General features: G+C 51.6%; 1 protein-coding gene across 1 annotated transcript in view; it reads left to right on the top strand.

Annotated features, from left to right (window-relative positions):
• The first annotated feature begins 13,428 nt into the window (after nt 1-13,428).
• ANKRD33B (ankyrin repeat domain 33B) overlaps nt 13,429-27,313 on the top strand; it is an 83,483-nt gene continuing 69,598 nt past the window's right edge. The window contains exon 1 of the mRNA XM_043601025.1: nt 13,429-13,956. Within this exon, the coding sequence (XP_043456960.1) occupies nt 13,603-13,956 (354 nt within the window). The 5' untranslated portion in view covers nt 13,429-13,602. The remainder of the gene's footprint in view (nt 13,957-27,313) is intronic.

Here is a 27,313-nt window from a genome sequence, read left to right as displayed (position 1 = left end):
GCCCTTGGCCTTTATTGGCACAGTGTGGCCTTTATTGGCACATTCATCTCAATATGTTTTTTTTTTAATGTTTATTTATTCTGAGGGGTGGGGGAAAAGCAGAGAGAGAGGGGGACAGAGCATCCGAAGCAGGCTCCGTGCTGACAGCTGCGAGCCTGACGTGGGGCTCATACCCACAAACCACAAGATCATGACCTGAGCGGAAGTCGGACGCTCAACTGACCGAGCCACCCAGGCGCCCCTACAAGTGCTCATTTTTATATCTGTATGAGAGTCATTATTTTACTTTAAAAAATAATTATCTTTGGACAGTGAAAAGGAATAGACAAGGAAGGAAAAAGAATGCACAGGGACTTCCCTTCCCCTTCCATGGGCCTTGGGTGAGCCCTGAGCAAACTGCTGAAGTAGGTCAAGGCTACCTTGAACCACCTCCGCCTTCCACTCAGCACCTGCCCAGTCTCCCAGGAGATGTCTTCGTAGGTTTGTCCTGCACCCCAAGTGGTTGGAACCCTCACGTGGGGCCTGAGCACCTGATACAAATGTTTGCTCATAAACCCAACCCACCTTCCCCATCCAAAGGCCTACTGTCCTCAGTGGCTCCTGCGTGAGCTAGCTCCCAGGGAGTAACTAACCTCCTGTGCCCCCCGAACACCTTCACCTTCTTCTGCTTTTTAATTTTTGTTCTCATGTTTCTTTATTTTTAAGAGAGAGAGAAAGAGAGCACAAGCAGGGGAGGGGCAGAGAGAGAGGGAGACACGGAATGTGAAGCAGGCTCCAGGCTCTGACCCGTCAGCACAGAGCCCGACGTGGGGTTCGAACTCACAGACGGTGAGATCACGACCTGAGCTGAAGTCAGATGCTCAACCGACTGAGCCACCCAGGCGCCCAATCTTCTGCTTTTCAAAAAGACAATGCTTGCTGATCCAGTTTAACCATTCTTCAGTATGGCTTCCAGTAGCGTAATCAAGATACTATTCCTGCCTTTTCCAGCCTTTTCCTCTTTTGCTGCTGAATTCAAGTGTCTAAATCTTTTTTTTACTTTTTTATTATTTTTTTAACAATTGCTTCCTATGGCACAGCAGGATACTGTAGATAGCTAAAAAGTCGGCTCTTACAAATTGGGAACATTTTCAGATAAAACACTTTTTCAAATTATTTTATTTTATTTTTATGTTTGAGAGAAAAAGAGAGAGAGACAGAGAACCAGCAGGGGAGGGGCAGAGAGACAGAGACAGAATTTGAAGCAGGCTCCAGGCTCTGAGCTGTCAGCACACAGCCCGATGTGGGGCTCGAACCCACAAACTGTGAGATCAAGACCTGAGCTGAAGTTGGTCGCCTAACCAACTGAGCCACCAAGGCACCCCAAAACATTTCTTTTTTTTTTTTAAATTTTTTTAACATTTATTTCTGAGACAGAGACAGAGCATGAGCGGGGGAGGGGCAGAGAGAGAGGGAGACACAGAATCGGAAGCAGGCTCCAGGCTCTGAGCGGTCAGCACATGGCCTGACGCGGGGCTCAGACTCACAAACCGTGAGATCATGACCCGAGCCGAAGTCGGTCGCTCAACCGACTGAGCCACCCAGGCGCCCCCCAAAACATTTCTTTTTAATCTTAACGTGCTTATTTTTTGGAAATGGGCAATTGCTTTAAAAATTTTTTTTATTTATGCATTTTTCTATTCCCCCCTTGGTAGGTGATTTAGTCTAAATTTTCAAAAGTGTAGAAACAAGCATATAAATAATTCCACTTATAGTAATAATTTGAGGATTTAAAGATATTTTTTATGCAAGGATGTGCATCGCCCTCTCCCACAGGAGATAAATTAAGGGCTCATCAACATTGGATTGTTGACGTAAATTATGATGTGACTGTGTCATTCAATGCTATATAACCATTAAGGAATTTGTAGATTAGGGGATGCCTGGGTAGCTCAGTTGGTTAAGCATCGGCCTTCGGCTCAGGTCATGACCTCATGAAACGTGAGCTCGAGCCCTGCTTAGGGTGAGCCCTGCTTCTCTCTCCTTCTCTCCCTCTCTGCCCCTGGCTCACTTGTGTCCTCTCTCTCTTAAAAAAAAAAAAAGACATTTGTAAATTAGATTAGTATTTGTTTCCATTTTGCTGTGGCTGGTGTAACAAGGTACCACAAACCAAGTAGCTTAAAAGAACAAAAATTTGTTTTGTCACAGTTGGGAGGCTGGATGGAAGTGTGAAGTCAGGGTGTTGGTCAGGCCGTGCTGTCTCTGAAACCTGAGGGAGAGGCTCCTTTCTCACCTCTTCCAGCCTATGGTGGTTGCTGGCCAGTCTACCTCCGTCTTCGCATGGCCTTCTCCGTGTCGTTTCTCTTCTTTTCATCCTTTTTTGTTTTTTGGTTCTTTGTTTCTCTTCTTAAAAGGACACCAGCCGTACTGGATCAAGGTCCAGCCTACTCCAATACAACCTCATTTAATTTAACTAATTATATCTACAATGACCCTATTTCCAAATAAGGTCACATTCTGAGGCACTGGGAGTTAGGACAGCAACATATCTCCTTGGGGGACAGAGCTCAACCCATCACAGCATGTGAAGATATCTACAACATATTCTTAAGTAGAAAGAACGGATGAAAAGATATCGTGCATAGGACTGTCTCATTTAATTATGGAGCAGGTTCTGATGGAATCCCACAGGTTGGTAGGGAAGTATGTGTCAACTTCCAAGGTCAACCAGAAGCAAAGCTGTACTTTTTTTTCTTAAAAAATTTTTTTTTCTAATGTTTATTTATTTTTGAGAGAGAGAGAGAGAGAGAGAGAGAGAGTGCAAACGGGGAGGAACAGAGAGAGAGGGAGACACAGAATGCGAAGCAGGCTCCGGGCCCTGAGGTGTCAGACACGGCCCGACCTGGGGCTTGAACTCACGAACTGTGAGATCGTGACCTGAGCTGAAGTTGGATGCTTCACCGACTGAGGCACTCAGGAGCCCCACAAAGCTATACTTCTTAAGAACTGGTTCTGACTGAAGAGGAGCCATGGGCCGTTGAAAGTTAGGTTTTCAACGTTTTGTGGCATTCACCCAAAAGAGTTGAAGTCAGATAAATGGATTTCAGGTTTGGCAGATTTCAAAGATTTAAATAGTCACTCGAGACCAGGGAATATCCATGGCTGTACCTTGGGTGGCTCTTCTAGCTTCAGGATTGGGAAGTAGCCCCTCTGGCAGGAAAGATTAGGCTTGTCCCAGGAAGGGATTGGCAGGGGGAAGAGGAAGATTCCAGGAGACCAAAGTGTCCTACTAAAAGCCGAGTGTGAAAGTTCAGTGGAGCTTTGACATATCATGGCGGAAGGAAGTTGGCAATTCCAGATCAGGACAGTCTGTAAATTTCTGGAAGCTTTTCTGTGCTTGTTATTCCCTCGTTCCTGTCCCAGGAGAGAAGGCAGGCTAATGGGTGGTGACCGTGTTTCACCGCATAACTGGAGAAGGGCCTTCGGCGTGGAAGGGCTACTAGTTGTTGTGTTAAAGGAGGACTTGCTCAAAGAAGAAGGACATTGCTGCCACAGCTGGTGGGAGGCTGGGCAGTGACCTGGGAGATGGCCCAGGATGGGTCCACCAATGCCTCGGCTTTGTGGCACCTAGTGGCCCTGGGGCTTTGGAGAGTATGATGATCATTTCCTTGCCCGTCGTCTTTACCCTCTTCACTGCTTCACTTTTTAATCTTCCAGAATGACACCAGGTCTCAGGTGGCTGGTACTCTCCCGTGTGCCATCCTGCTTCTCCTGTGCGTTTTTCTGGAACCTGGTATAACCGGAGGCTAGTTAGAGCAGAGGAAGACGAGGGCTCAGACTTCAGGACAGTTAAACTGAAGAAACAATGTGCTTGTGTTCTAAAGAACAACGGTGATGCCAATCCCAACACTTACGTAATGCGTATTATGTGCCAGGCTCTGTTTTAAGCATTTTACATAAACTAGCTCATTTAATCCTCATTAACAAAACTGTGAGGAAGACACGATTACTATTGTCATCTTTATAGACAGAGAAAGTGGAGCACAAAGAGGTTAAACAGTAGCTGAAAGACTATTCTACTCGTCAAGGAAAGCTCATGTCTTTCTGAGAATTACATTAATCATGTCCCCCAGAGAAGGCTGATCTTGAAGAATGGTGGGTATTCTGGTGAGCTAGTTGGGGACTGGGAGCTACTGGCACATTCTCCATCTTCAATGTCATTCTTTGGGTTAAAATGTGCAACAGTAGATCTGAGGGGCACACTGGGTAGACATTCCAGTCGGTGATCCGGCCATTGGGAATTCGGGGGTAAACAATGATGTTAGTAATGGTTAATTAAGTTCCTGAGCCAACCAGAAATGTCTAAAACATGAGTAAGCCTAGAAAGGATCCCAGATTCCAGATCCTGAGGGGATCTGGAGCCTGGACAAGCCCCTCCTCGCTCCACTCGGTGGGGTGGGGGCAGAAATTCCCTTCCCAGAGGGGGGTTGGAAAGGGGTGGGTGCCCCTCCAGAGGGTTTTCCTTTGAGGAAGCAGGGCCTCCAGCTACAGGGATTAAGAGAATTTTGGGGGTGGGGAGAGTTGGGCTTTTGTTTATCTTTCCCTCCAGGCAGGTTCACTGAGTGCTAATGAATAAGAATAGCTAATATTAATCCAGTGTTTATTCAGTTAGTTTCCATGTTAAACCTCTTTGTAAAGTTTTCCCGTCTTCCCTCATCCTTAGTGAGGGATATTTAGTATTAGAGGGGTTAAATAAGTTGCCCAAGCTCAAGAGAGTTTTAAGAAATTTATTGAAGTGTGGTCAACATTGGGAAAAATCGTAAGGGTATAGATTGATGAATCATCTGCAGTCATCTCTCAGGATTATGGAGAGGACAGGACATTCCACATGCCCCAAACACCTCCCTGGCTCCTTTCCAGTCACTGCCCCTCCTCCTCCCCAAAGGTAAACATTATTCAGATTTCTAGCAAAAGAGCTTAGTGTTCACAAAACAAAATCCAACCAAGTCCATTTGAAGACCTAACTGGTTTCATTAAGTGGTTCATGAATCCAGAGGCCTTCCATGGAACACGTAGAAGAGAGCTTTAGAAGTCCCGCAAAATGGAAGGTATTCTGTGTTTTTTTGAAGTTTATTTATTTTGAGGTGGGGGAGGGACAGAGAGAGAGGGAGAGAGCGAGAGAATCCCAAGCAGGCTCCACACGGTCAGCACGGAGCCGGATGCAGGGCTTGAACCCACGAACCGTGAGATCGTGACCTGAGCCGAAGTGGGGTGTCCAAATGACTGAGCCACACAGGCACCCCCAAATGGAAGGTTTTTATAGAAAGTTATTAGCAAAAGAATAGAAAGGAGAAAGGATTGGTCTAGGTAATATCACTTTACCTTAAGGGGGACTGCAGGGGTCTTATTATGCCAGATTATCTCATCTTCCTTGTGATGGGGGTGGGGGGTTGACAATGGAGAAGACTCGGGTGACATATTCATCATGGGTGCTGATCCGATGATTCCTAATTGACCCCATAAGACTGCATTTCAAGGGGAGGTTGAAACTACAAGGAGGCTAGGTATTAAGTCCGGATTTAGTGACTTGGCTTAAATGACACCACTTAGGGCCTCTGTGTGTGTGTGTGTGTGTGTGTGTGTGTTTAAACATCAGTTTTGCCCTATGTTCAACTTCCTATAAATGGAACCATACACCGTGTGCTGGTGACATTTTACCCTGTTGCCCAGCAGAGCCAAGGTCATGCATTTCCACGGCACTGTGATGCTCCGCTCCATGATTGGAGCGCCGAATAGGCCACAGCAAATGGATCCAATCCCTTCTTGGCCAACATTTGTTTTCTCTTCTTGTAGTTCTCGCTTTCTCTTTCTCTCCTCCTTCTTCCTCCTCTTCCCCACGATGAATGAAGCTCCTGGGAGTGGCCCGGCCCACATCTTACTGGACACGCATATACATTTGTGCGAATGACTGAGTCGTAAGGCTGGTGTCAAGTGGGATCTCGAACCACACGTGTCAACTTTACCCCTAACAGTTGTGCCATATGCCAACATGTGCCACGGTCGGCGTCAGGCTGGGGATGTGGAGGCAAAGCCGCAGACAGGCATCCTGGGGAGACACCTGATGTGGCAGTGGAAATTGACAGGGAATGGGGGGGAGTAGCAGAGCTAGGAGACCTGGAGGTGATGAGGAGAAGGATCTTTTCTCAGGGTTGATGCTGACGTCAATCAACTTGAGGGCAGAGAGGGGGGCCAACTTGTGGGAGAAAAATGTGAGCTCTGTCTGGCCCACCGGAGTCCCAAGATGCTGGAGGGACCTTCAGGTGGTGTTGTCTCAGGCGCAGTATGGCTGTGCTCCTGACGCTTCCCTCAGGAGCCCTTGGTGTGGGGCCAGCCTGGGAGGTGAGCTTGCCAGGGTAGGGTGGTCACAGAGTGAAGAGCCTGGTGGCCCCTGACACTGGAGGGTCAGGTGGTCTTCTATGACCAAGTGTGGTCAGGGGAAGACAAAGTGGTAAGCGTCTGGATAGCAAGAACCAAGAACGGGCCCAAGAACTGGCCAGTGGCTCTGAGCACCTCCCAGGGTGGGGACCACACCCACTTTTTTAGGACCCTTCTCTCTTTAGTAGGGTGGGCTGGAGTAGGGTACGTTGAGAGAACGCCTACAGCCGAGAGCCCTAGGAGTGCTGGTTCGGGGAAGAAAGAAACTCAGTTCGGTATGAGGTATTTTGGGGCTGATAGAGTTCAGAAATGGTGCCATTCCCCTGACGACCTGGAGAAGGGCCCAAGCACCTGGGGCTCAAAGAGCAGAGTCCGACATGGTGAGCGGTGACAGGCCGTTGGTAACAGAGAGCCAGAGAATTAGGTGACGTCGAAAAAGCCGCCATGCTATGTCCTCCTAGGTATGTGTTGGGGGACACGATCCTGCCAGGGAGACTGGGGACCACCGGAGCCGCTTGGCCCTACGTGACAAGACAACAGTGACACGGGCAACCTCACTGCACCTCTCACCCGACACACGCACCCCGTTAGGTTTGAATGGCCGAACGTGCTGGCACATCCCCTCAGCTGACCACCCCGTGTAAGGACTCCGGTCAAGCTGCTCCCCTCAACAGAGGAAGCCTTTCAGCTTGCCTCCCCAAATTCAAGGACGTTGTCGCGGGCCTGCTCTCTGTGGGGACATCGTGCAACCCTCCGGCTGGAGTGACCCCCGGCCCCGGATGGTGGCTCTCGGGGACACTGACCGCCTATCTGGTGAGCACGTGGGCCGGCACCTGCGTCTCCTCCCCAAGTCTAGCGGCTGCTTCACAGAGCAGGACCAAGCTGGAGTGCTTTTCTATCCCTCCCATTAAATCAGCGCTAAACTTACAAACACTGTTGAGGATACCTGCTTGAGGGATGGGAATCTGTGCTAATAAGGAAGAAAGCAGAAGCCAGGTCTCAAAGGGGAGCCTCTCCCTGAAATGTCCTTGCAGTCCGGTGAGGGGGACCAGCTGCCACTGCAGGGAATGTGGGCATGAGTCACTGGTGGCGGGGGGGGGGGGGAGGGCTCCGTGGAGGAAATCTATGATGAAATGTGCATATTGAGACATTGATTGTACATCTGCTTTGCTCAGTAAACCAGTTGTCTGAATAACTCCAGACTGGGGGGGAGGGGGGGAAGAACAGAACTTTGCGATTTTATCATCTTAAACGGCGGGGATATGTTTGGTCCAAGAATGGAATACCAGAGTGCTCTGGTGAACTCTGGAGGGAACTCAGTTCACTGTCCTTCAGCCTTGCCCCTCTCCCACTGCCTTCCCCTTCCTGGAGTCCTGGGGGCCGGAAGTAAGGGGCATCCCTGCTTCCCAGCTCTGCCTTGAGGAGCTGCGGGGACTACCCTGTGGGCAGCCAGAGGGAGTCCAGGCGACCCTGTCTGTGTCTCCTCTCGGGGGCCACTGTTCAGGCAGAGAGCCGTGTGGAGACGTTGACTTTGGGTCAGAGCTGGAAATGTCCATGAAGAAGCCTCTGCAGGTCCCTTGGGGAAGCAGGGGAGGGGAAGAAGCAGATGACAGACACTCAAACAGTAACAATGGCAACCGAGAGGGGAGACATCGTCCTCCCACTCTGTGGACTCAGAGTGCTTGGAGGCTTTTCCAAAAAAACATGTGACTTTTGTAATCTTCAAAAACACGTTTTTAGGGTGGCTCAGTGGGTTGAGCTTCTGAGTCTGGCTCTTGATTTCAGCTCGGGTCATGATCCCGGGGTCGTGGGATAGAGCTCCTTGTCGGGCTCCCGTGCTGAGCATGGAGTCTGCTTAAGATTCTCTCTCCCTCCCTCCCTCCCTCCCTCTCTCTCTCTCTCTCTCTGTCTAAAAAACAAACAAAAAAAGCCACATTTTTTAAACGAGTAACTGAAACACGAACACTGGGGCTTGGTGAAGATTTATCTTGCAGAAAGTTCGCTTGTGAAAGCACAGCAGGATGGGGGAGGCGGAGGGGGAGCAGAATCTGTTTTAAGATGCAGATCTGAAGCGGGTTGTTGATGGCCAAGGACAGGTGCCGCATGCCACATGACGTATGAGGACCCTGACAGGGAGGTATTAAGAGTCCCCAGGGAGGAGGGCGCTGGCTCCGGCTGTGGGGGAGGGAGCCTCTTCCACTGGCAACTGAGAGGTGACAAAGGCCAGAGAGGCAGATGAGTGTCAGCGAAGGTGACTGTGAGTCCAGAGGAGATTGGTTTCATCTTCTGTGTGGAGCAGGAGGCGAGGGCTCTGAGGAGGGCGGTGGGTTGGGCTTGAGGGCAGTGAGGAAGGTCTGAGAAGGCCCCTCAGGTCAGGTTGTGGGTGTGAGCCCCACGTAGGACTCTGTGCTGACAGCATGGAACCTGCTTGGGATTCTCTCTCTCCCTCTCTTTCTGCCCCTCCACCGTTCCTTCTGTCTCTCACACACACACACAAAATAAATAAATACACGTAACAAAAATTCCTGATATTAATCTGGCTTTACGGGAAACCACAGAAGGTCAGAAGCTGGCACGTTGCCCTGGACGTTGCTCAGGGTCCCAAGTCCTCCCACCCAGGTGGGAATCCCAAGTGCACTGTTTTTGTTTTTGTTTTTGTTTTTTAATTCCTGAAGAAACAGAGACTTGGAAGTACAAATGGCTAAAGAAAGTTCAGGTTCTTGTGCTCGATCGCTTATAAATCCAGAAGGTTCCCAGACACAGCTGGGGCTGGCCTAGCAGCCCTGCCTGCCCTCTCCTCTAACAAGGACCCACTGAGCATCACTCAAGATGGCGAGATACCCGCTTAGCTGCCGGACATCAAAAATACTAAGACTTGATTTGAATTTGGTGAACCCTCGGGTTTTAAGGAGAATAGTTCTGCAAAAATTAGTGGAGAACGGGGCTGTAAGAGCTATTCTAGGGGCGTGAACAAAGTAGTGATGGCAGAAGGGCAGGGGTGGGGGCTGGGGGGGCATTTGCCCCGTACTTGGGGTGGGAGGCCAGGGGTCACGGAGAAGCCTTCTGTTGTGTAAGTTGCTTAACAGCTTTTGACATCAGATGTCATTCCTCGAATTGGCCTTCAGAATCATAACCTCGATCTTAAAAAAGAACCAACTTTATTCAGATGAAGACCCAAGGCCTTTTGTCCTTGAGTCAACATGGCGTCCCTCACTAAGCCCTGTTACTGCTAATTCCTTGTCAAGAGCAGGAAAAAGGAAGAACTGGTATGAGGTGCCCTTGGACAAACATCTTCCACATATTTAACCTCCAAGGCAGAAATCCTTCCTAAAAGCAAACGAAGCTGTTAAATGGTTAGACCCACTCAGGTCACAGCGAGAGCGGGCTCTTGTGTCCGTCAGTTGAAAGGCGTTAGGGCCAAACAGCAGGTAATCTCTTCAATAAGGAGATCCAGAAATACACACAGAGACTCTTCTACTTCTAAGCAGCTCAGAAAGGTAAGCTGGTCTCGTCATTCTATAGATTGATTTCAGGATACTCTAGGTTGCTTCCCTCGTTGTCATCAACCCAGGGAAATTTGCAAAAACTCCAGACCAAAGGATTCTGGTTTGCTTAAACTGTTTTCAAAAAACGAGTGACTGAAAGGTGTCCTGTCTCCCGTCACTTCTTCCTCTTCTCACACAGGCAGAGGGGAGCTTGCTGGAGCCCGCTGCTGACCTTAGAAGGCCATGTGCATCTCCCAGCTCCGTCTGGGAGTTGAGTTCCGAGGGGAAGGCGGGACCAAGAACAGGCAGCTTCTCAGCTGTTTCGCGAAGCCAAGCCTGTGGGCTCCTCCACGGCCCCAGACCCACCCCGGGACCCCGTTTTCTTCCTTTGACACCAACCACAGGGACTGGCCTTATTCCCCTTTTCTTTTAACTGTGCCTGTCATTCAGTCCGGACCCCAAGAAAGCAAGACGCAGGCCAGCCCACGAAGCTCCCTCCCAAAGCCCAAAGCCCAAAGCCCAAAGCCAAGCAAAGAAACGTTTTCATGTTAATGAGCTTTATTGCTACCGGCCCAGGGAGGGGGAAGGGCAACAGGGTTAACAAAATTGATAAACACACTGCTTTTTCTTCTTTATTTGCAAGCATCTGTCTCGATTCTAGTGGGGAATCGTTTGTAACGGGCAGCAAAATTAATGCGTTCCCTATAATTAGTGTTTTTCTCCCATATTGACTTAAAAAACCTCCCCCCCCCCGAATTAAGGTTATACCCACAGTATGCCTGAGTATATCCACAGTAATACACATTCAAAATGTAGAACCTTTGGCTTCCAATTCAGCAGTGGTGGAGTCATAACAAGAAGCCGGGTCTGGTATCAGAATCTGCTCTTTACCCCAAACTACAATGCCTTTCCTACGAGAAAATAAAAAATAAAAAACATTTTTCATTCCCCTCACATCGGCTAGCTCTCTGTGCCCACGGGGCAACATATTTGGAGAAGCAGATCCTTCAGAGCCGTTTATATCATCAAGACTTATGGTTATCTTAATTTTAATAACAGGGTAACTTCACAGTAATCGTGTGCTGAATTCCAGACGGACGTGCGAAGGTTTAAAACCACTCTCCCAGTCCATCCTCCCTCCAACCCTGGTTCTGAACGGTGGGGTGGGCTTCGTCTTGGATCCGATACAGTTTCTCAAAATGTTGATTTATAGTTATCCTGGACGTGTTGGCAGTTTTCATAAGCTACTTTCTCCTTGCTCTGCAGATCTTGTACACGTAACGGCTAAGTGTTGACTTTATTAAAAATACATATGCCTCATTTTGTGTTCTTTTGGCGACACTGAGAATCCATTGTCTTTGTGGTGAAAGGGGTGCGTTTCTAAAAGGGTTTGAAAACGGTCAGCCCGGATTGGGAGTCTGGTCACTGGCAAATGGCCAGCTAGTTCTTACTTGGAGTAAACGGCTCCACAAATTTATCTTTCAAGGGAAAACCCCATCCCGGTGCTATTTGGATTCAAGTTTCTAAGAAAGAAAAGGAGGAAGTGGTGAACTCTGAACACAGGGCCCAAGTTATGTTGCTCACTAGTGGGGAGATGAGGGCCACGGGGCTGCCCGACTCCAGAAAAGGGTGCGTGGGTTCTGGGGCTCCATCCATCAGGGACCCCGCCGCAGCCCGCTGGAGTTCTCTCTTTGAAACCACACGCTGCCTTACAAGGTTGGGAGGGGAGGGCTAGCCAACTCAACCCTGACCTGGGATGGGGGGGGGGGGGGGAGGGCGGCATTTCAACTTGTAAATCCCCTGACTGTATTTGACGGGCCTCTGGAAACGCTACCACCACTGGCGACCCTGAAAAGGGAAATTCCCAGTGGGAATTTATGTAAATGTGGCCAGTTACAGAAGAAAGCGAGAAGCAAACCATGACTTGGGTATTTTTGACGTCGGAAAGAAAGTCCCGAGTACAGAAGGGAGCAGGGCACCTGAGTTCACTGCTAGCTCAGGGAGTGCCCAGGCGTGGATGCGTCTTCGCCACAAGTCGCGGTCCGCCGCCCCCGCACCCTCGTGAGCCCTGCGGACGCTGGGTTCTGAGCCGGCTCCGATGACACTGGAGGTCCGCGTGATCGCCACGGAGGATCTCGCCCAGTGAGACAGGCTCACGAGGTCTCGCAGGTCAACCTGGCTCCGGCCCCACCGCGCACCCAGGGCATTTTTGACCGTGTTCCCCTACTGAGCCCCTCCGCTCGCCCTCCCAAGCCAGGGGTCCTTAAGCTAGCCCCCCCCCCCCCCCCCCGCGTGGTTTCGTCTGCCTGGTCGCGTCCACCTTGGGGCCCCGGGGGCCTTGCCCGGGCCTGCCCCGGGTGGGCACGCTGTCAACAGCGGAAAGGGAAAGGGGGGGGGGGCAGAGAGAGGCGTGGCTGTGCCCCTCGCGGGACCCGCGTCGCCCCCACGACCCAAACGGTTTCTTCTGCCAAAGGGGCGACTCTTCCAACCCGGGCTCCCCGCAGCGCCCTCCGCGCACAGCCTCTTCCGCGAGGCTGTGGCCCGCCGCACACCGTCTTCCCCGAGGTCGGGGGCTCCCCGCGGCAGACCTCCACCCCCAGGCCGGGGCGGCGGCGCCGGACCGGACCGCGGCAGTCTCCCGCGGCCCCGCTCTCTGCGTTTGGCAGCCGGCCGCCGTGTCAGCGCCCGGTCGCGGCTCACGCGGTTCTCTGTCTTGACTCCGCAGATCCAGGCGCGGTGACATTGGCTAGGAGTGGGGGAGGAGGGAAGCCTCACAGCCCCGGCCTGCCCCCCACCCCCTCGCCCCCCAGTTTCCACCAAGGCCCTGAGACGCCGCCCTAGGGTGGCTCTTTTAGGAGCAGCCTGCCAGCCACAGTGGGCCCGGGGGCTGCGCGACCGGGGGACTCTGCGGCCCCTCCCCTCCGGGAGCTCCCAGTTCAGGGGGGCGCGACCCGCCGGGCAGCCCCGGCCCCGCCGCCCGTGCACCCACTAGCCCTCCGCGCCCCGCGGCGACTCCCCGCTTTGAGCTCGGAGTGGAGTCGGCCCCCACCCCGAGCCCCGGCTCCCGGGGACGCGGAAAAGCGAGCTCAGTGGCTCCGACGCCGGGCAACTTCCAACCCCGACCGGGAGGCCTGACGCCCCGGGCGGTGCCGGGCCACGGCGGGTGGGGGGGGGCGCGGGGGAGGGGTGTTGGAGGCTCCCGGGGCGGGAAGCAGGCTCGGCTCGCGGGGTCCCCCGGCCCCCACCCTCGCCCTCCTCCCCGGGGCCGCCGAAGGAGAGGGCGGGGCCGCTCGCCGCCCGAGGCGCCGGCGTCTGGGCTCCCGGGGCCCTGCTGCTAGTTGTCGGGCGCGTGCGTTTCCGCGCTCCGGCGCCGGGGAGCCCTCGCTGCGCTCCGAACTTTTGCCGGGCGCAGGGGCGGGGGACCCGGGGCGCGCGCCTCCGCCCGCGCGGCCGCCCCGCCCTCCTCCCCCCCGCGCGGTCCCCGCCCGCCGCGCCCGGAAAGCCCCCGCGGCTCCTCCCACCCCCGAGGGGCTTTTCTCCCGCCTGCGGCGACTTTAGTCTTCGAGCGCGGCCGCCGGGCGCTCGTTTCCGCCGGGCCGGGGCCCGCGGAGCACGGCTCTTCTGGGGCCGCGGGGGACGAGGGGCGGTGACCTCTGTGCACGCCCCGCGCCCCGGTCTCCGGGCCCGCGCCCCGGCCGCCGGCATGGTGTTGCTGGCCGGGCCCGGGCCGGAGGGCGGCGGGGCGCGCCGCGTGTCTCCGCAGCCGCCGTCCCCGCCCCGGGACGCTCAGGCCGGGGAGGACCCTGCCGACTACGAGGAGTACGAGGACTTTTCGTGTCTGCCCGACACCCGCAGCATCGCCTCGGACGACTCCTTCTACCCGTTCGGAGGCGAGGAGGAATACGGCACCGCGAGCGCGGAGAGCGTCCCGGAGGGCGTCCCGGAGGAGGCGACCCTCCTGCGCGCCGCCTGCGCCAACGACGTGGGGCTGCTGAGGGCGCTGGTGCGGCGGGGGCCGAGCGCCGAGGAGGTGCAGGAGACCGACCGCAACGGCCGGGTAAGTTGGCTTCTCCGCAGGGTTCGGATCCCTCCCTGCCGTTCCGCGCCACCCCGATCCCGGCTCTGCCCGGGCTCCCGCGGCGCCTCTGCCGCCGCCTAGAGCGCCTCTTCGTCGCTGTCTGGGCGTGCGGCGCGTGCGGCGCCGGGGGTGGCCTGCGCATCCCGGGCCGGGGTCACGGGCGGGGGTGGTGGGGGGCGCTGCCCGAGGTCACAGCGCCGCGGGAGACGCCGCTAATCTCGCGTCCTCGCCGCCGCCTGGTCGCTTCCCGCCCCCGGAGTCCTCCTGCCCTTGAATTCCCCCCCCCGCCCCCACCCCCCCCCCCGGGGGTCCGCGCTCGGATCCAGGTTGGACACCTCTCGTCGGGGCTGTTCGATCTGGGCTCCCCGCGACCGTTACCCTTCCTCGCCTGCAGGGAAAAGGGTTCTGCCCGGAGCCCCACTGGCGCCCCTCGGTGACCTTGCCCTTTCCCTTCTAGGCCCGAGCGCGGGCGGGCGCCTCCAGGCCCCAGGGATTCGGAGTTTCTTCCCGGAGTGCCTGCCGCCCACCTCCCCCGCCCCCAGCCCCCGGCCCTGCTGCCCCTGGTGACCCGCGTGGCGACCTGCGAGCGTGATCTGCATGGTCACCGTCAGGAGCCAGGGCCAGCCGGGGTCCCCGGAGGCAGGTTCTGCAAGGGCAGTGGAGGGGCAGACACCCACCAAATAGGGCCGGCAGAGGTGGAGGTGGAGAGAGGCACGGGGTATCCATTAATCAGGTCAAGACTCACAGATGGCAGGGTGCATCTAGAAAAGGAAAGAAAAAGTTGTCTTTCGAAGACTTGAGAATGACTAGAACAACCCAACACACGGAGGGAAAAACCGCACAGCGACCACAGCGACCAAGTGCCCGTTAGCCTGCGCTGGGTGGACAGCGGCTGCTTCTCACCTGACTGTCACAGTCTCCAGGGGCGTCTGCAGCCTCAGCCTCACACAACTCTGGAGTGCAGGTGCACCTGCTCCCCTGCCCTAGCTGACAGAAAGGCCGCGATTGTACTTGTGCGCCGTGACCCTGTGTCTTTCTTTGGCTTATCTCTGGAGCAGGGTGGTTTGTCTCTGCCTGTGTTTTGGGCTCGGCTCAGTCAAGTTGGGACCCGCTGGTGTCACTTTCTGCCACTTGGGCGGCTCGCTTGACACAGCGTGTGAAATGGCAGAAGGGACTGTGCTTGGTGCAGCCCTGAGCCCTCCGTGGCCTTGTGACTCAGGACAGTGCCTGTATCCCAGCTTCCCTCCCCCCTCTCTGGGAAGGTGCCTGGGCCGCTGGGGCTCTTTCTGCACCTCTGCTTTGGCTATTACTCAGGTGAGTTTTCACACACAGATGTGTACACGAGACCTCTCTTTCCTGAAGGAGGCATCAGGCCCTGCTTTTAAGGAAGCCCCACAGGGATCTGGAAGAACATGGTGGGGGGCCGGTAGGTCCTGTGTCCTGGGCAGCCTGGGGTCTCCAGTGGGCCCGGGTGGGCAGAGGCCCAGCCTGGGTTGTCCAGCCCCCACTTCGAGGCTCCCCTGGGCTCAGCTTTATTATGTTCCCTTCGGGGGCAACAAATAAAAGTTTGGGAATGGCCGCCTTCAAGCCAACTGAGAACGATAAGCTGATGCCAGGGGAGTTGGGCCTGACCAACTGGGTTTCTGGGCTACTTTTGAAAGCCACTCCCTCAGCATAGAGGCGGGGGAGGACAGTAGAAATGGACAGCGGAACAGGGTCCAGCCTCTCTGCCTTGGTTTCCTAGTTGTACCTCCTGGCGTGGTGAGTACGCAACCCCTTCATTCACACGGCGCTCTGACATGGCCCTTGTTTATTTTTTTATTTATTAAAAAACATTTTTTTTAACATTTATTCATTTTTTTAGAGACAGAGACAGAGCATGAGTGGGGAGGGACAGAGAGAGAGGGACACATAGAACCCGAAGCAGGCTCCAGGCTCGGAGCTGTCAGCATAGAGCCCGATGCGGGGCTCCGACCCACGAACTGTGAGATCATGACCTGAGCTGAAGTGGGATGCTCAACCGACTGAGCCACCCACGCGCCCCTGACATGGCCCTTGTTTAGCATCTTGTCTGTTTCTCACCAGCCTCCTCCGGCAATTTTCTCTTCTGCCAGGCAAAGCTCTTTTTCTCTCGGCTTTTCCCCTTGATTACAGAGTCTCTGTTTGTTCCTCTGCATTGAGGCTCCTCCCCTCTGCTCCCCTCCAAATCAGGATGGAGAAACGGTACCCGTCTGACAGACTGCAAGACCCCTGGGCCCCTGTATCTTCTCATCAGGAGCAAGTCCTGCGTTAGGTGCTTTGGGGGAGGAGGGAGGCCAGAGCTTCTGTTCTTCCCAGTGGCTCCTGGATTCTGTTGATCAAACAGCCTCCCTCTTCCTGTGAAAACTGAGAATTAAGTGTTGTAAAGTGCAAATACACGACCAGTGGCAAATGGGGTAGCAAGTCATTGCATAGCGTTTCTTACAGACGTATTTTGTGCCAGGCAGTGGTTAGGTCCCGTAGGAGACGTGGAGAAAAATCAAACAGTGCTTGTCTTTACGAGGCCACCTTTTATTTGAGGAGAGAACCCAGAGAGTAATAGCTCCTGGTGCTTAGAGCCAGAGGCAGGGCCCTCGAAGGCAGTCTAAAGAGATGTGGGGCTAATGTCTCCAATGCAAGCAGCTTGGAGCATCCCGGGAGCCCAGGGGAGACTTGGGGGGAGTGGAGGGAAGATGTTCTGATCTGGCTGACCGAGCCAAAGGGGTGTTGGCAGGGGCAGTATGGTTGGTTGTGGGGTGGTACAGAGAGGGGGGGATGTAGGAGCCCGAGCTGGAGAGGCCAACCTGGGTCGGGTGGTAAGAGGCTGGCCCAGGGCAGCTGGCTAAGAAACAGGAGAGTGGGAAGCCAGCTGTTTTCAGCATGACAGCAGTCAGCCTTGGGGCTGAGGTGTGCTTCTCCAGATGGCCACATGACTCGCTCACCCACTGCCTTCAGGTTCTCATCTCAGGGGCACCTTCGCAGGGATCTAGCCAGCAGCCTCTGGAGCTGGGTAAGCACAGTCTAGGGGTTCAGGGATTGAGAGTGGTCACTTGAGAGAGCAGGTGACATCTGACTAAGATGTAGAGAAGATGGGTGGGGGAAAGCACACTGGGCAGAGGGCAAAGCAGGTGCAAAGGCCCTGAGGCATGAGCCCTTTGGGCCTGATCTACGAGCTTATCATAATGAGTGACAGTAAAAACCTTACAGAAAGCCCTAGAGAGAGGTTTGGGAGTAGAGGGGTAATTGCGCGAACAGCAGAATGCACAGCTCAGAGTTGTTGCCCGCAGCCAGGTTTCTAGAAGAGAAATGTCTGTAAAGGCTCTGAAAGGTTTTCTGGGTATACTTGTTGAGCTAATAATCTCCTGTTAGTTAAGAAGGGCGTGCTTCCTGAGCTGACAGATGTTTCATTTGGTTTGAGTAACCAAGGATCAGATGTGTCTTATTTAAAAACGTGCTCTCTCCTGGCTCCTGAGATGGGTTTTATCTTGGATGTGGGTCAGCATACGGTTTTCTTCTAAAATATTTATTGCTCTAAAAGGATTGCATACTTTAATATGCAACACGTAAATATTTGTCAAATGATTCTCCAGTAACATTCAAACTGTGTTCTTGCTGTCATTTAGATTTGTGGTGGTTTTGTTCCCTCTGACTTGGGGACACTGCAAGCTGCCATAATTCTCTTTCTTAATTCTTCTCTTCCACTTATTGTCTCCTGAGTTCCACCTTTATGGCTGTGACAGCTCTGGAGACAGGACTGAAGCCAAAGGACGTGTTTGTGCTGCTTTCCCTGTTGCAGGACAGCACTTTGCGTGTCAGATAGCTCTTGAACCAAATTAGACCCAATTATGCTAAATTGAAAATGTTGCACTCCCTTTTTTTATTGTTTATAAATTTTTTTAAAATGTTTACTTATTTTTTTGAAAGACAGAGACAGAGCGTGAGCAGGGGAGGGGCAGAGAGAGAGGGAGACCCAGGCTCTGAAGCAGGCTCCAGGCTCCGAGCTGTCAGCACAGAGCCCGACGCGGGGCTCGAACTCACAGACCGTGAGATCGTGACCCGAGCCGAAGTTGGATGCTCAACTGACTGAGCCACCCAGGCGCCCCCTTTTTTTTAATGTTTTAAAAAATGTTTCTTTTTTAGAGAGAGAGAGCACGAGCAGGAGAGGGGCAGAGAGAGAGAGAGAGTGGGACAGAGGATCCAAAGCAGGCTCCGCCCTAACAGCAGACAGCGCCATGCGGGGCTTGAACTCACAAAGGGTGAGATCAGGACCTGAGCCGAAGTCAGATGCTTAGCCAGCTGAGCCACCCACGCACCCCTGTTGCACTCCTTTCTTGCTGTAACTCTTCTCACATATGGTTAACTTCTAGGGACTCTCCGAAGGCCCCTCCGCCCCTTTGTCTCTTGTCTCTCGGTTCAGCAAAGCCACACCTCGGCACGGGCGAACTCTTCCTTCTCTCGCGTTTTATACGTTTGCAGCAGGGACAGGGCCTTTTATCTTGGCACACCCGTAAGGAAAAATTTGGGTTCGATTTTTGTTTTTTGTTTGTTTTTCGAATGCAGCAGGGAGATTTACAAACTTCAGAATCACCTTTCCCCAAACTGAGACTCAGGTGGTTTGGAATTCACACCCAGCCCTTTCGGCGGCTCCCGGGCCTCATGCACTGAATGTGCCGAGAGTGGCCTCGCGTTGAATGAAAAGTGACTTCTGGCCTCTGTGGAGTTGAGGGCCGGCAGGCAGTCAAGCGCGCGAGCTTGTGGGCAGGGAGCTTGACTTTGCTGTTGGGGATGTATGTTAGTGTGTTATCGTAGATTCTGAAGTGTCGGGGGCGGGGGGTGGGAAGGGAGAACAAGCAGATTAGACCGGAGCCCAAGGGGCGGGAGCAGAGAGGCGGTCAGCTGAAGCCGACATGTGCATGCGGCAGACAGGCTGACAGATTTGTGCTTCCTCCTCCCCAGGGACCATGCAAGGGTGGGGGCTTTGCTCGGGGCCCAGCATCAGTAGGGAGGTCCATGTGCTTTTCTGAATCTTTGCTTGTATTGTATTGTATTGTATTGTATTGTATTTTAATTTTAAGGTTATTTAGTTATTTTTAGAGAGAGAGAGGGAGAGAGGGAGAACACAAGCAGGGGAGGGGCAGAGAGAGAGGGAGAGAGATTCCCAAGCAGGCTCCACACCATCAGTGCAGAGCCCGCCGGGAGCTCAAACTCATGAACTGGGAGATCATGACCTGAGCCGACATCGAGAGTCGGACGCTTAACCGACGGAGCCACCCAGGTGCCCCATCTCTGATTTTTCTTTTTTTTGAAGGGTGTAATTTTTTTAAGAACAGTGTTAGATTCACAGCAAAATTAAAGGGAAGGTACAGAGATTTCCCATCGACCTCCTGTCCCAGCACACGCATAGGCTCCCCCGTTACCAACATCCGCAAGCAGAGTGTGTATTTGTTACAACTGATGAACCTGCATTGACCCATTAGGATCCCCCAAATCCATGGTTTACATTGGGGTTCATTCTTGGTGTTATACATTCTGTGGGTTTGGATGAATGTACCCATTATTATACCATTAAGAGTCTCCCATGTGTTTTTGATACAACTGTACCAGTTTTCTTTGGACACAAGAATGTGGAATAAAGAATAACTGTGACACCCCCAGGGCGCATTAGGACAGTAAACATTTTGCTAAGGACGGTCCAGCTCCGCTGATCTTGGCTGGACTTGAGAGCAGCGGGAGTCTGCTGACGATGGCAGGACCAGGGAGGTCTTATCTGGGGTGACTCTGTCCGGTGGGTTTTCTCATCCTCCAGCAGGCTGGCCTGGGCTCGTTCTCCAGGGCAGGAGAGCCAAAAAGGATCAGCGTCCCTTCTGCTGAAGCGAGTCACAAGGCCAAGCCCTCTTGAGGGTGAATTTGCTTTTGTTTGTAAAAGATGTCATTCACTAACCCTGAGCATTTATTTGTTTATTTTAAATTTAGTTTTTTGAAGGAAAATTTCAGATAGACTCCCAAAATAGAGGGTACTAAGAGCGTCTGCCTCCTAACCATCCAATATCAGTAAGTATCAGCTCCTGGGGCACCTGGGTGGCTCAGTTGGTTAAGCGTCTGACTCTGGATTTCAGCTCAGGTCACGATTTCACGGTTCGTGAGCTCGAGCCCTGCATCAGGCTCTGCACTGTCAGTGGGATTTTCTCTCTCTCTCCTTTCTCTGCCCCACCCTTGCTAGCCCCACCCCTCTCAAAATAAATACACATTAAAAAAAAAAAAAAGCATCAGTTCCCAAAGTCCTGTTTTAATTTAATTTTTCTGAGTTTTTTTTACCCATTGTTTTAGATTTTTGAAAAACTCTTTAATGTCTGACTTCATAGTATAAGCTAAATTCTTATATTTGCTTCTACATTTAATCTACTATAAAATGGTCTTTTATTTTATTTATTGATTTATTTAAAAAAATAATTTATTGTCAAGTTAGCTAACATACAGGGTGCTCTTGGCTTCGGGATTAAATTCCCATGATTCATCACTTACGTACAACACCCAGTGCTCCTCCCAACAAGTGCCCTCCTCAATGCCCATCACCCTTTTTCCTCTCTCCCCCCAACCCATCAACCCTCAGTTTTGTTCTCTGTATTTAAATTTCTTATGGTTTGCCCCCTCTCTATTTGAAACTAATTTTTTCCCTTTCCCTTCTTCCCCCATGGTCTTCTGTTGAGTTTCTCAAGTTCCACATATGAGTTAAAACATATCTGCCTGTCTCTGACTAATTTCACTTAGTATAATACCCTCCAGTTCCATCCACATTGCTGCAGATGGCAAGAGTTCATTCTTTCTCATTGCCAAGTAGTATTCCATGGTATATAAAACCACATCTTCTGTATCCATTCATCAGTTGATGGACATTTGGGTTCTTTCCATAGTTTGGCTATTGTTGAAGACGCTGCTATAAACATTGGTGTGCATGTGGCCCTATGCATCAGCACTTCTGTATCCTTTGGGTAAATTCCTAGTAGTGCAATTGCTGGGTCGTAGCTTGGGTGAAGGTTTTAGAAATTTAGAAAGACCCTTGTCATGGGATTTTGGAGCTGGAAGAGATTTTAGAGGTTATTTGTGCCCACCTTTTTGTAGTTGAAGAAAGTGAGGCTTAGGGGAGAAGGCATCTAGTACGTCAGGAGAGCCGGGTTCTAGAAGGACCCCAGGCTGCTCCCGCTGCTCCGTGGAGCCCCCCATGGGTCTCTCCACTGTGCCCTTGCCTCCTCTGGGTGTCCATGGGGAATGGGGTAGTGGTTGGGGTGATTTTGAACATCAGGTTGCTTTTTCATCCTATACTTGTAAGGGAAGACTAAGGCAGAGGCGTTCTAGAAATATGAAATAACGAGGTATACGAACTCCTGGAATACCATTTATTCGTCTGACATTTATATCAGTATAATATGCAAGCTATTCAAAGCGATTTTGCATGACAACTGCTACATATGGCTTTGAGATAGGAAACGCTCTAAGTATTTAACTAATTGTTTAAGTTGCTAAAATCCAAGCCGTCCTGTCAGATGTTTAGGTCAGTAACTCTAATGGTTATGGGATAATTCAGATTTTCTCTTCTTCCTGAGTCCGTTATGGAAATGGCTGTTTTTCTGTGGAAGTCTCCTATTTTTTCTAAGTTTTGAAGGTCAATTGTCGGAAGTTTTTATAGAGTTTCCTTTTTAATGTTTGTTATAACTGTCTTATAGCTGTTTTAGTATATTTTTAAATTTGTGCTGTTTCTCTTTTGTGATGAATATCATACAAAATATCCATCCAATTACTTCTTTTAGAGAGTCAACTTTTGCTCTTTATTCTTTTTTTAAGTAGGGCTTCAGGCTCAGTGCAGAGCCCAGTGTCGGGTTTGAACTCACGACCCAGATATCAAGACCTGAGCTGAGATCAAGAGTGGGATGCTTAACCAGTTGAGCCGTGCGGGCACCCCTCTGGATCTGTTTCCTCACTGTTTCATCAGTTTCTGTCTGTAAAAAAAAAAATCATTTCCTTCAGGTTTATTAAAGTAACAGTTTTGCTTTTCCAACAAATTGGATATACAGTATTTTCTTATTGTTTTAATTTACATTAGGGTTTCTTTTCTTCTTCCTTATTTATTTTAGAGAGAGGGCATGGGGGAGGGGAAGAAGGAGAGGGAGAGAGAGCATCTTAAGCAGGCTCCATTTTCATTGCAGAGCCCAATGTGGGGCTTGAACTCATGACCCTGGGATCATGACCTGAGCCCAAACCAAGAATCGAATGCTCAACTGACTGAGCCACCCAGGTGCCCCTCTTCTTTTTCTGATCTAGAAGTTATTTAGGATTATGTTTAACATTTTTAAAATACATATTTTTAAGCTTTATTAAATGAATTTTTTAAGCCTGATTCAGAAAACATGGTCTTTTTATTTAATGTTTATTTGTTTATTTATTTTGGGAGAGAAAGAGAGAGTACAAGCAGTGGAGGGGCAAAGAGAGAGGGAGAGAGAGAATCCCAAGCAGGCTCCAAGCTGTCAGCACAGCACATATAGACCATACTGAGAATATGGTCTATATGATACTTACTTGAAATTTCTTGAGACTAGCCTTACAGCCTATTGGGTCAGTTATTCTAAATGATAACCAAGTGATAGTCTATGATTTCTCCAAGTTAAGTAGTTCCATACATAAAATAATATGTAATTCCTTTTTTTAAAAAAATTTTTAATGTTTATTTTTGAGAGAGAGAAAGGGAGAGGGCCAGAGAGAAAGGGAGACACAGAATACAAAGCAGACTCCTGGCTCTGAGCTGTCAGCACAGAGCCCAACGCAGGGCTCGAACTCGTGAACTGCAAGATCATGACCTGAGCCGGAGTCAGACACTTAACCAACTGAGCCACCCAGGCGCCCCTGTAATTCCCTTTAATTAAAAGAAATAAGAAGGTTGTAGAGAAGTTGTTAACATATGTGAACAAAGAAAGTATGTTTCATTCAAGACAATTGGGAAGTAATTTTTTTAGACAGGCTGGTGGAATGATGGTGTAGGTATGGGGTGTGTGTGTGTGTGTGTGTGTGTGTGTGTGTGTGTGTTCTTATGGAGTCAGATTTTAAGATGAAATAGGATGTTAAGAATCCTTGATGTTATTTGTTGTGTGTGTACATGAATGAGACTGTTTTCAAGTGATGTTCTTATAATTTTTTTTAATGTTGATTTATTTTTGAGAGACACAGTGCGAGCAGGGGAGGGGCAGAGAGAGAGGGAGACACAGAATCCGAAGCAGCCTCCAGGATCTGAGCTGTCAGCACAGAGCCCGGCGTGGGTCTCGAACTGATGAACCATGAGATCATGACCTGAGCTGAAGTCGGCCGCTCAACTGACTGAGCCACCCAGGCGCCCCTCAAGTGATGTTCTTAAGTTTGAAAGACAACTGAAGGTGAATTTTACTTATTTCTACCAAGTCAGAGATAGGAAATTACGGTAGACATGAAATCTCGAGTGACGGCTCAGTGGCAAAATTGGGTTGGAGTCGTGGGACTGAGAGCAATTTCAAAGTCACAAAAACAGATGTATGCTTCCCAAGGTGTATTCATGTCAGCTCTGAATAAGTTCAATCCGGAGTAGGCAAGTGATGGGATGTGGAGTCAAGCATTTCTCTCTTGCTTCTGTTTCTGGGATTTAACTGACTCCTGGATCAGATACAGCACCTACCGGGCGAGGGCCATTCCAGCGGAGAGAGGCCAGGCGGGGGGTGTAGAGGCGAGCCCCTTGAAGAGGCAGGAGCAGGGTGTTACCATAAATTCAGCGTCGCACATTTCCTGAGACGACGGAAGGTGCAGGAAGTTGATTTAAACATAAAGGAAGGTGGGCAATTAGGCTGTGTAATTCCATTTGTGTAACATTCTTGAAATAATGCAGTTGTAGCAATGAAGACCAGCTTATGGGTTGCCGGGGCTAGGGTTTCTGAGAGAGGAGGAGTGAGGGCCTCCCTAACGGGGTGGCAGGCGGGGGCCTGTGGTGACGGCCAGGCCTGCATCTGGACTGTAGTGGTCTACACGTGGGTTGAAATGGCAGAGAATCACCCCACCCACCCCACAGATGAGCAAGCTCTGTGGATGGTGGCCGTGTGCATTTCATGGTGGTGCCCCTGCCCTGTAATTCTGTCACATGTCGACACCGGGGCGGGGGGAGGGGGGGTTCTGTGAATCTATCATTCTTTTTTTTTTAAGTATTTATTTTGAGAGTGAGAGAGAGCAGAGGAGGGACAGAGAAAGGGGGGCAGTGAGAGGGAGAGGGAGAGAGAGGGAGACAATCCTAAGCAGGTTCCTCACTGTCAGCACATGGAGCTCGAACCCACAAACCATGACCTGGGTCAAAATCAAGAGTCAGACGCTTAACCGACTGAGCCACCCAGATGGCCGTGTCATTATTTCACGATCGCCAGTATAATAATGAAGGAAGGCAGCCCTTAAAAGTGGTTACGGTAGAGATATTTTATGTCCATTTCACCACCGCATAAAAGTTGGAAAATAAAATGAAGGCATGCGTTACCTTTTGTCTGTAGCCTTACCACCAGGAATAGATCAGTTTTAGATCTATAGTTTTTAGAAAAGCAAAGCAGTGTCAGACCTGGTTAATGTGCAGGAATGGCACCCGCTGGGAATATTAGATGTATGAGCCATTGCTACCGTGCACTGGCATCACATGAGAGCTTTTCCCAAATGCAGGATCCCGGGCCCTCCCGAGACCTACTGGACCAGAATCAGTACTTTACTCAGGCCTTGATGTGATTGGCACGTACACCTGTTTGAAGAGCTCTGGGACTTTTCTTAGAGCAGCTTGGTGGCCAAAGCTGGCGGGCTCAGGTTGGTTACATGACCGTGGACAAGTCACATGATCTTTTCGTCTTGAGTTTCCTCTAGATCCCCAGCCGTAAAATGGGGATGCTTATTATAGAAATAACAACACGTTACAGAGGCTCGAGGCAGAATGCACATCACAGGCACTCAGTAAGTGGAACTATTGTTTCCATGGCGAGTTAATCTCAAGATGGTTTCCAGTACGGCTGTTCCAATTTTAGCCAAGAGAAAAGGAGGAAGCAAGAGAATGAATGGCATGTCCAGTTGGTGATGACTCTTCTGTAACCACAGGAATGTTGAGGGTGGAGCCCATGTTGAGCGTTTATACTCAGCGAGCGGCAGTTGGTGCCATGGGTGCAAATGAAGCCAGGTGTCAGGGTAGATGGGAGGGAGAGAAGGGTGTGGCGCCCCATCTTGGTGCATCCTGGGAGCGCCTGTGATTCCAGATGGGTGGAGACTGAGACGCTGCCTCAGGAAGTGGAGGGGAAGCAGTCTGAGGCTGGGGGGAGAACGAGAAGGGTTTAGACTCGCAACCGATGAGGAAGGAGAGCACTTCGAGGAGGGGAAGGATGGCATATGTGTGCTGGGGAATCATTACAAGCCTTTTTCGTTCTTCAGCATTGTCCTCGAGTGCAGGTTAGTGCGGAGAGCCCTGGAATCGAAGCCCTGGTCCATCCGGAGACTCTCACAGTCTGATGCCACTGCAGCGGGTTTCCAGACTTTCCTTCCGTTTCTACTTTTCCTTGACATGGTCGAGCCAGGCATTCCAAAGGGCCTGGCCCTGCCCCTTCTGTCAAGTTGGTCGGTCTGTATGGCTTCCTCCCAGACCTTCCAGCTTTTGTATTTGAAAACACGAGGGACAGTAGTCATGTGCTAAAAACAGCAGCGGTGACTCAGCTCCTAGGTCAGTTTTACCAGCGCTGTGAGTTCGGTCTTTTCTCTTTCGGGTTAGATAATGGGTGGGTTTCTAGGAAATCACGTCCATTTATAGCAGTGCCGAGCTGCACCGGACTCAGCCGAGGAGACTTTGAAGCCAGGTTGCTGCGCCGTGGGGTCCTTTTGTTACCAGGAGATGCGTCTCCCTGCTGACTGTCCTGCCTCACGGGATCCAGATCTTTGGGGGACCTGTTTCGTCCACAGTGGAAAGGGACATAGGCACCGAGGAGCGGGGAAGGAGCGACCCTGGTGCATCTTGTCACCGCACATCCTCCTTTGTTGAAGGGTGGGCTGGGACAGGCCACCTCGGATGTCTCTGGCACATCCTCCCTGCGTTGTGATGGAGTGGGGAGGCCGCCTTCAGCGGGCACACGATGGCCCCGCGGGGTTATCATCCTGCTCCGTTGCATCTGGGAGTTTCCTGCGGCAGCCCTGAAAGTCCTACCTCCTGGGAAACCCCTGTGCCCTGGCAGATCCAGGTGGTCGGTCACCCGTTGGGGCCACATATGAAGTGTCCCCAAGAGAAGCTGAAAGACCTGCTGACCACAGATTTCCTCCTTTAGTGGCACCTGGACTTCTTATCTTGGAGGAAAGCTGTTGTGTTAATTTATATTGGTGGTGGTGGGGGGGTTGTCCCTGGGAGGGAAGCATTTACCTAAATTTAGTTGCTCAGACTGTGTTTTTGTTTTACATTTATTTATTTTTGAGAGGCAGAGAGAGCACGAATGGGGGAGGGGCGGAGAGAGACGAAGACACAAACTCTGAAGCAGGCTTCAGGCTCTGAGCCGTCAGCACAGAGCCCCATGTGGGGCTCGAGCCCACGAACCGTGAGGTCATGACTTGAGCCAAAGTCGGATGCTCAACCGACTGAGCCACCCAGGAGCCCCTGTTGTGTTTTGTTTTAAAATAGATTCTATGCCCAATGTGGGGCTTGAACTCATGACCCCAGATCAAGAGTTGTATGCTTTACTGACTGAGACAGCCGGGCACCTCTGGGCTGTTTTTTGTTTTGTTTTGTTTTGTTTTATCCTGCTACAGCACCCACGTGGGACACATGACAGGTGTAGCTTCTTGAGGGTACTTTTGGGGGGCAGGGGAGCCCTTGATCAGGAAGGGCCCTCGGGTGGGTCCTGGAGAGGAGGGTTGAGTCTCCATTGCCACACGTGAAAAGTAGGATAAATACATTTCCCTAAAATGCACCAGGAACTCTGAGGTGAATTTGAAATTTTCTTTGGTGTCGACAGATCTAAATCCATTGGTTTTAGAATGAGGTACGAGTGAATTGAGTTATTTTTTTTTAAAAACCAGAACTGGGGCGCCTGGGCGGCTCAGTCAGTTGAGCGTCTGACTCTAGATTTCGACTCAGGTCATGATCCCAGGGTCATGGGGTCGAGCCCGGTGTGGGGCTCTGTGCTGAGCATGGAGGCTGCTAAAGATTCTCTCTCCCTCTGCCCCTTTCCCCTGATTGTGCTTTCTCTCTCTCTCTCTCTCTCTCTCTCTCTCTCTCTCTCTCTCCCTCTCCGCCCCCCCCCCCCCCTGT

This window comes from Prionailurus bengalensis, chromosome A1 (assembly GCF_016509475.1).
Source record: "Prionailurus bengalensis isolate Pbe53 chromosome A1, Fcat_Pben_1.1_paternal_pri, whole genome shotgun sequence".
Taxonomy (NCBI): Eukaryota; Metazoa; Chordata; class Mammalia; order Carnivora; family Felidae; genus Prionailurus; species Prionailurus bengalensis.
The sequence above is the reverse complement of the archived record's forward strand: the minus strand, read 5'-3'. Positions and strand labels throughout refer to the sequence as shown.